Here is a 9,840-nt window from a genome sequence, read left to right as displayed (position 1 = left end):
GAGGGGAGAAGGGTGGCTGGGTGGTGGGAGGGTAGCCTGAAAGATCACCTATGTTTCTGTCTAACAAGGGTACAAGTGATCTTTTCTAGAACTAGAATGTAAATGTTTTGACACAATGACTATACAAATGACATGAAATTTATGTGAACCAGCTTGATGAAAGTATTTCAAAATGTATATGAAAACACTACACTGTACCCCATGTTTGCATTAATGTATACAGCTATCATTTAATAAAAAAAAAGAAAATGAAAGTATATAATAATGGTAATAAATGCAATTTATGATCCCGGTGGAAAGGCTCCAAAAAAAAAAAGAAAGAAAGAAAGAAAGAAACACTGTTGATGATTCATACAACCAACACAAAAATAGAGAAATAAATTAGTGTAAGAACTATGTGCCACCAATTGAGATTAAAAAGTTATAGTGAATGCTACAAACCCAGGTTCAAAGCTCACCAGTGTGGAAGTGAGAAAGATGACTAAAAGCAGTATCGTTGGACAATAGAGAGGGCAGGCAAGTCATCAAAGAAAGTATAGGAAGAATAGTGACTAAACACTGTATAAAAACTAGGAAAGAGCAAAGTCATAGATCCTTCAGGACTGGGTGAAAGAACAAGAGTAAGAATCACAGAATAAAAAGGGGGTTTTGTTTGTTTGTTTGTTTTTTGTGTCATTTGGTGATCCCAAAACTTCTTTGTTCTGGGGCCAATAGCTACATCACAGACAAGACGCTGCTTTGCTGAGGATTCTTCCCAGGGCACCTTTCATGTTTTTGTTCCTTAGGCTATAGATGAAGGGGTTCAGCAAAGGGGTGACCACTGTGTACATCATGGAGGCCACTGAGATTTTCTGGGAGGAGTCAGTCACTGCAGAAGTGAAATAGACCCCAATGCCTGTTCCATAGAATAAAGAAACAACAGAGAGGTGAGAGCCACAGGTGGAAAATGCTTTCTGCTTTCCCCCAGGTGAGGACATCTTCCTTATGGATGAAGCAATTCGTGAGTAAGAGAAAAGGATTCCAAGAAGGGGGAAAACACCCAGCACACCAGTCATAAAATATATCAATGCACTGTGGAGGGAGGTATCAGAGCAGGCCAACTTGAGGATCTGTGTCAGCTCACAGAAAAAATGTGGAATGTCAAAATCTTTACAGAAGGTCAGACGGGTCATTAGTGATATATGGAGAAGGGATGTCATGACACCAATGAACCAAGTGACAAGAACCAGCAGGACGCAGAGGTGTGGGTTCATGATGACCATGTAGTGCAGGGGGTGACAGATGGCCACAAACCGGTCATAAGCCATCACAGTCAGGAGTAGAGTATCCAGGATGGGGAAAAACATGGTAAAATACACCTGAGTAAGGCAGTCCGTGTAGGAGATGGCTTTGTTCTCTGTCTGGATGTTCACCAGCATCTTGGGGATTATGCTGGTGCTAAAACAGACATCAATAAAGGACAGGTTGGAGAGGAAGAAGTACATGGGGGTGTGCAGGTGGGAATCAGAGCAGATGGCCAGGAGGATGAGCAGGTTCCCAAGCACTGTGACCAAGTACATGGACAGGAACAGCCCGAGGAGAATGGGCTGCAGCTCTGGGTCTTCGGAGAACCCCAAGAGGATGAATTCTGTGATTCCTGTTTGGTTTCCCACTTCCATGGAGCTGATGTGTCTATAAAAGAAGTAAAAAGAGCAACATCTGTTAGCATCAAACAGGCATCATTCACCAATAGAAATGTTGACTATGCTTTTTACTCAAGTTATTTGTGAAGTGAGTTATTTTTTTCTAAATGTTGAAGCTCCTCTCACTCTATAATGAATTTCAAAAAAGAAATGAAGTCCATCATTCCAACTACTCATATTATTTTTTTCCCCAAGTTTTACTCTCACCCAGGCTGGAGTGCAGAAGCATGATCCTATCTCACTGCAGTCTCAAATGCTTGGCCTCAAGCAATCTTCCCACCTCAGCCTCACCACATGCTGGGATTACAGGAATGTGCCACCCTGCTCAGCCCCAGCTGTCTACCTGAAGTAACCATTATGGTGACAACCCTGTTAGATGGGCAAGGAGCTTCAGAAGTGGAACAAAAAGCAAATCAATATGATGTTTTTTCTTGTAGGATTCACTGAAAAGGAGAAAACTTCCCTTCTGTGGGATTCCTGCTAAAAAGGCAGAACTTCAATCTGAAGAGTAGGGAACATCAGCCAAACCAAGCTTGAGGGATGTTTTACACAAAATATAACTTGTGCTATCCAAATAGTTGAAGGTTAATTCACAGTATAACTATAAATAGTAATGCTGCCATTTTCTCTCAGACAAAAACTTTATAGGAAGTGGTTAAACATTTTAGGTAAATAACAGGTCTTTGTCTACAAAAGATGTGATTAGGCTTTTTGTTTGGGGAAACTAGGATTTGAAAAGATACATTTAAGGGATAGTATAATCCATGTATGATGGTTCAGAGCAGACTTTGGAGTTAGTAGCCTGGAATTCTAATGCCAGCTTCAGCAATGTTCTGTGTTTCCCTGAGCTTCAGGTTCCTACCTGCCCCCACTAGGAATAAAATAGACATGAATTCTGCTTGCCATGACTGTCATGAGATTGCATATAAAAAGTGCTGAGTAAACAGTGGCTGTTACTAACCCTGTGTTTTCTATACAGTATAAAAAAATTCTAACTTGCAGCCTGCAAAAATGTCAATGCCATAAAATACAAAGAAAGCCCAGGAAACAGTCCAGATTTAAAGATTCTAAAAATACGTGGCAACCAAAGGTGCTATGTGATCTGGGGTTCTCTCTGGCTCTATATGACATTATTGGTATAATTACTGAAATAAGAATGAGCCCCATAGATTTAATAGCCTGATGTTAAATCAGTGCTATTTTCTTGATTGTGATGAATTGTGCTGTAGTTTTGTGAAAGAGTGTTCATGTTTTTAGGAAAGATGAATTTGTAGAGGTGAAGAGGGAAAAAATTATAGAGACAGACAGAAACAGAGAAAAGGAAAAGGAGAAGGCATAAATGAAGGAAGAAAAGGGGATTTTAAAGAGTGTTAAATGTGGTAAAATGTTGATGTTTGGGAACTAGGGTAAGAATATACATGGGCACTATATGTATTGTTTTTGCAATTTTCCATCAATCTGAGAATATAGAGGAAGAAGGTAAGAGGAATAAGTTCTAGTGCACTATACCACTGTAGGATGGCTAGAGTTAACAATAATATAGTATATAGTTTCAAACAGATAGAAGGGAGATATTGAACATTCTGAACACAAAGAAATGATAAATGTTTGTGATAACAGAAATGCTAATTACCCTGATCTGATTGCTATATAGTATACGTACCTCACAAATATACAATTAATAAAATAAAAATAAATATGAAAATAACTATGTTCAATCTATATGTACATTCCTAGTATGTGCACTTTTAATTAAAACCAATAATGAAATAGTCCTATAAAACAAAAAATTAAAAGTAATAATAAAACAGTGAATTGTTCACCCTTCCTACAATAATCACAGAAATTAAAACTGAATTCAGGTGTATCAGAAGATGGCCAACTGGAGCCAGCTTTCAACAGAAGCTCCCATCCAGATGGAAGAATAATGACCAGAAAGTACCGAATAAAGCTGAATATTGGGGGCTGAGATGAGGGAGAAGAGTGATAAATGCACATCAGCTCGGCTGAGGCAAGCCATGATTCCAAGAAAGCAAATTTCAGGTGCAAAACTCATCTCAAAGAAAAAGAGTGTCTGTCCTTTTTTTTTTTTTTTTGCTTGCAAGCAAGTGGCAAACTAAAGTGCCTCTCCCCATGGGAGAGAGTTGCTGGAAACAAGGACTTCTCCAGAGGGACCCTGCTGTGAGCCCAGGCATTCTCTTGCCAGGCATGAAAGTAGAACAAACATTTTCTCTGCCATTTTGAACTCCTGATCCACCCCTCCCACCTAGCCTGGTGTCCAGAAGCCTAACCTCTGCAGAGACTAGAATGTCTGTGGTTTATTGCCAGGACCAGGCATTGGAAGGGCCAGGGTAATGATGCTGTGCTGTAACAAAAAGCACAGTAGTAGTGGATACAAACAAAAGGGGGAGGCTGCTAGGCTTAGAACTGCAAAAGTACAAATCAGCAGCAGGAGGAGGCTTGTGAGCAGCACAAACCTCTGAGCTGCCCCAACCAAGCCACCCTGTGTGACCATGCCTGTGCCCCAGCCATCACCCTGGTACCCCTGAGAGCCACAGGAGCTGTAGGAGCCAAAGGAGCCATCTCAAAACCATGCAGAGACACCTCCCATGAAGCTGCAGTAATAGTAGAGTGACCCTGCTGTGGTCTAATTTTGGAGAGACACCTCCCCAACTCTGAGGACTGCCAGAGGGAGCTAGACCTCACCCTATAGGAATACCAGAGCTGCCAGAGCTGCAGAGTGGCTAGGGCAAAGATTTCTGAGGGAGAAAAACATCTGATGATTTGTTATCCTCAGGTTTGGACTGAGCTCAGGTAGAACACTCCTCAGAGGCCATCGAGTACTCAAAGCAGGCAGGGTTTAGCTCCCTCTGCCAGCTGGTGGCAGAGGGTGGTAGCTGGGCCAAGGAGGCATTGACTTTCCTTTGACTCTGGCAGGCACAAAGCCCTAGCATATTTTCTTATTGGAGGGAACTGGACTACAGCCTTGTGGGGTTATCAGTGACTGGTTGTGAAGGAGGTACAAGGTGGGGAAAGGGGAACCAGCCCCTCTGGTGCAACTCTTCTACTGGGCAGGCCTTTCTGACTCCATGGAGCACAAGAGCGAGCCACACTTGAGCTGCTAGTAGATCCATGCTATCTAGTTGATGGAGACCTTTTGAACACTCCCACTTGAGAATTGATGCTGACTGGGACAATTGGTTTGGAACTCTTGACCTGGGCCAACCACCCAAGGACCCTCCAAGGTGGTACCCTAGTTTTATTGTTGTGGGAAGATTTGATTTTCCTCTTCCATTTGTTGCCTGCGGAGGATGGGGTGTCTTAGTTGCTTGTATTCTCCACAGCTGAGACATCAACCCAGAGTCACTGATTCATTAGGACTGGACAGAGACCAGCAGAATACAAGACAGAGCCACCTAGCCCCACCACACCAAACAGGTCTCCAGAGTCTCAGAATATAGTACTGTATGGGTCCTCTGCAAGGCTGTAGGAGAAAAGCTGCAGTCACCAGTCCCAGCTCTTTGGCAAAGGGCTGGTGAATCATATCTCCAACAACCTCCAACCCAATTTCACCTTACCTACCCATCTAACCAAACAGTGAAAAATAATCATGGGGCAGAATCAGGAATAAAAATCTGGCAACATGAATAATCAGAGTAGATCAACTCCCCCAAGAAACAACAAAGTAAACACACTAGAAGATCCTATTCATAAACAAATGGCTGAGATGTCAGAAATCAAGTTTAGAATTTGGATGGCAAACAAGATTACCAGAATGGAAGTAAAGTTGGAATTAGAAATTCTAGGAATAATTCAAAAGTCATCTCAAGAATTCAATGAATTTAAAGACAAAATCACCAAAGATTTTCACACATTGAAAAAAGAATTTGCAGCCCTCCAAGATATGAGAATTACAGCAGAATCCCTCAGTAACAGAATAGAGCAGGCAGAAGAGAGGATTTCTGACATTGAAGACAAAGCTTTTGAATTCTCCCAAACTCTCAAAGAGGAAGAGAAATGGAGAGCAAAAATGGATCATTCTCTCAGCTCTGGGATAATTCCAAGAAAACTAATATTTGACTTATAGGAATTCCTAAAGGTAATGAGGTTGCTTCCAAAGGGTCAGATGCTCTACTCTAAGACATAATTGAGAAGAACTTCCCAAACACAGCAAGAGATACTGAAATTCAGATAGCAGACAGTTTCAGAAACCCAGTATAACTCAATCCCAATAAAGCATCTCCCAGACACATTATAATTAACTTCTCTAAAGTTAATATGAAGGAGAAAATCCTCCAAGCAGCCAGATGTAAGAAAACCATAACCTACAAAGAGAAGAATATTAGAATGACTGCAGATCTCTCTGCTGAAACTTTCAAGCCAAAAGCAGATGGTTATTGACCTTCAACCTTCTAAAACAAAACAACATTCAACCCAGGATCCTATATCCAGGTAAACTGAGTTTCATTTATTATGGAGAAATTAAATACTTTAATGATAATTGCATATTGAAGAAATTTTTCATAACTAAACCAGCTCTCCAGGATATTCTCAGATACATCTTCCACAATGACCAGCACAATGCTCTACTACCAAAGTAAACTCACTCAGAATCTTTTGATCAAATCCCAACTTCCACAGTGGTGAAAAGATTAAAAACATCCACTGGACTTTTAAAAACTCGACACCCAGAATACCACCAGAATTATCAATACTCTCAATTAATGTGAATGTCTTAAATTGTCCTCTAAAGAGGCACAGATTGGCTGACTGGATACAGAAACTCAGACCAGACATCTGTTGCATACAAGAATCTCATCTTACCTGAAAAGATAAATATAGACTCAGGGTGAAGGGATGGACATCTATAATTCAGGCCAATGGAAATCAGAAAAAAAAGTAGGTGTTGCAATTTTACTCATAGATAGAATAGGCTTTAAACCAACAAAAGTAAGGAAAGACAAGGACGGTCACTTCATATTTGTCCAGGGAAACACCCAACATGATGAGATTTCAATTATTAAGATTTATGCGCCCAACCAGAATGCTCCTCAATTTATAAGAGAGAACCTAACAGACGTGAGCAACTTGATATTCTCCAACACCATAATAGTCAGAGATTTTAAAATCCCTTTGGCAGTGTTGGATAGATCCTCCAATAAGAAACTCACCAAAGAAATTTTGGACTTAATCATTCAACAATTGGATTTAACAGACATCTAGAGAACATTTCATCCTAACGAAACTAAATACACATTCTTAACATCAGCCCATGGAACAGCCTTGAAAATTGATCACAACTTAGGACACAAGACTAACCTCAGCAAATTTAAAGGAATAGAAATTAGTCCTTGTATCTTCTCAGACCATAATGGAATAAAAGTTGAACTCAGTAACAACAGGAATCTGCATACTCATACAAAAATATGAAAACTATAAAACCTTATGCTGAATGATAGCTAGGTCATAGATGAGATTAATAAAGAAATTACCAAGTTTTTGGAACAAAATGATAATGAATACATGAATTACCAGAACCTCTGGGATACCACAAAGGCAGTCCTAAGAGGAAAATTTATACCATTGCAAACCTTCCTCAAGAGAACAGAAAGAGAGGAAGTCAACAACTTAATGAGACTTAATCTCAAGCAACTGAAAACGAAAGGACATTCCAACTCCAAACCCAGCAGAAGAAAATAAATAACTAAAATTAGAGCAGAATTAAATGATATTGAAAACAAAAGGATTATACAACAGATCAATAAATCAAAAAATTGTTTTTTTTTAAAAGGTAAATAAAATAGATAAACCTTTGGGTAACCTAACCAGAAATAAAATAGTAAAATCCATAATTTCATTAATCAGAAATGACAGAGGCAAAATAACAACAGACTCCTCAGAAATTCAAAAAAATCCTTAACGAATATTACAAAAAACTCTATTCACAGAAATATGAAAATCTAAAGTAAATAGAACAATATCTGGAAACATGCCACCTTCCTAGACTTAGCCAGAAATAAGCGGAAATGTTGAACAGGCCTATATCAAGTTCTGAAATAGCATCAACTATATGAAATCTCCCAGAAAGAAAAGTCTGGGAACAAATGGCTTCACAACAGAGCTATACCAAACCTTTAAAGAGGAACTAGTATGTATATTATTAACCTTTCCCAAAACATAGAAAAAGAAGCAATACGTCCCAACACATTCTATGAAGAAAACATCACCTTGATCCCCAAACCAGGAAAAGACTCAACAAAAAAAGAAAATTATAGACCAATATCTCTAATGAATATTGATGCAAAAATATTCAATAAGATCCTAGCAAACAGAATCCAGCAACACATCAAACAAATCATACCCCATGATCAAGTGTGTTTTATTCCAGGGTCTCAAGGTTGATTCAATATATGTAAATCTATAAATATAACACATCACATAAACAAAATAAAAAATAAAGACCATGAGATTCTCTCAATTGGTGCAGAAATAGCTTTTGATAATATCCAGGATCCTTTCATGATCATAAGGCTTAAGAAAATAGGTATAGAAGAGACATTTTTATTATTTTTAATTTTATTATTATTTATTTATTTATTTATTTTTAATTTTTTTATTAGATCATAATTGTGTACATTAATTCTATCATAGAATACAGTGTGTTGCTTCCATATACAGTTTGAAAAACCCTCATCCAACTAGCTAACATAGCCATCATGTTTTTTTCATAATTGTTGTGCTAAGATATTTATCTTCAACCTGGATCAATAAATTGTGGTATATGTACTCCATGGAATACTATACAGCCACAAAGAAAGATGGAGACTTTGTGTCCTTCATGTTTACATGGATGGAGCTGGAAAATGTCCTCCTTAGCAAAATATCTCAAGAATGGAAGAAAAAGTATCCAATGTACTCAACACTATTATGAAAATAATTGTCAGCTATCTTAGGAAAGCTATAATCCAAATGGAGTCCAAGACTACAGGAAAAGGGGAGAGGGAGAGGAGGGGGGAGGATGGGGTGAAGAGAATGATATTGTGGGGATCATGCTTATGATTTATCCTATTAGGGTACATCTGAAGGGATATTTTTTAAACTGATAGAGGCCATATACAGCAAACCCACAGCCAATATTGTATTGAATGGAATAAAATTGAAAACATTTCCACTCAGATCAGGAACCAGGCGAGGTTGCCCATTGTCTGCACTTCTTTTCAACATTGTAATGGTAGTCTTAGCCATTGCAATTAGGCAAGAGAAAGCAATCAAGTGTATCCATATAGGGTCAGAGGAGATCAAACTTTCCTCCTTCGCAGATGATATGACTGTATACCTGGAAAACTCCAGGGACTCAACTACAAAACTCAGAAGTGATCAAGGAATATAGCAGCATCTCAGAATACAAAGTCAATACTCACCAATCTGTAGCGTTTATATATACCAACAATAGTCAAGATTAAAAAGCAGTTAGTAATACAGCAGTTACTGTATTCCTTTCACAGCAGTGCCAAAGGAAATTAAATATCTGGGAGTGTACCTAACAAAGGACATGAAAGATCTCTATAAAGAGAACTATGAAACTCTCAGAAAAGAAAATAGCCAAAGATGTTAACAAATGGAAAAACATACCATGCTCATGGCTGGGTTGAATGAACATTGTTAAAATGTCTATACTAACCAAAGTAATCTACAGATTTAATGCAATCCCTATTAAAGCACTTCTGTCATACTTTATAGATCTGGAAAAAATAGTACTTTATTTTATATGGAAACAGAAAAATCCTTGAATAGCTAAGACATTACTCAGAAATAAAACAAATCAGAAGGAATCACACTGCCAGACTTCAGACTGTACTATAAATTGATAGTGATCAAAATAGCATGGTACTGGCACAAAAATGGAGAGGTAGATGTATGGAACAGAACTGAGAAGTAAAAGATGAACCCAGACACTTATCACATTTGATCTTTGATAAGACTATCAAAAACATAAATTGGGGGAAAGATTCCCTATTTAACAAATGGTGCTGGGTGAATTGGCTGGTGACTTGTACATGACTGAAAGTGGACCTGCACCTTTCACCTCTAACAAAAATTAACTTTCACTGTATAAAAGACTTAAACTTAAGGCATAAAACTATAAAGATTCTTGGAG

At 38.5% G+C, this 9,840-nt stretch overlaps 1 protein-coding gene across 1 annotated transcript; it reads right to left on the bottom strand.

Annotated features, from left to right (window-relative positions):
• Window positions 1–647: 647 nt before the first annotated feature.
• Window positions 648–1,658, bottom strand: LOC100947156 (olfactory receptor 7D2). Its single transcript, XM_003793670.2, has one exon. It carries the CDS (start codon window positions 1,656–1,658, stop codon window positions 720–722), a length of 939 nt encoding a protein of 312 aa, XP_003793718.1. The 3' UTR covers window positions 648–719.
• Between the last annotated feature and the right edge of the window lie 8,182 nt (window positions 1,659–9,840).

Source organism: Otolemur garnettii, unplaced genomic scaffold (assembly GCF_000181295.1).
Source record: "Otolemur garnettii isolate 467f Iridium unplaced genomic scaffold, OtoGar3 scaffold00071, whole genome shotgun sequence".
Taxonomy (NCBI): domain Eukaryota; kingdom Metazoa; phylum Chordata; class Mammalia; order Primates; family Galagidae; genus Otolemur; species Otolemur garnettii.
Note: the sequence above shows the minus strand (reverse complement) of the source record. Positions and strands in the feature narration are given on the sequence as shown.

What these genes read in the sequence shown, in the direction of transcription:
- LOC100947156 (XM_003793670.2), bottom strand. Translation starts at nt 1,658, where the DNA reads ATGGAAGTGGGAAACCAAACAGGAATCACAGAATTCATCCTCTTGGGG.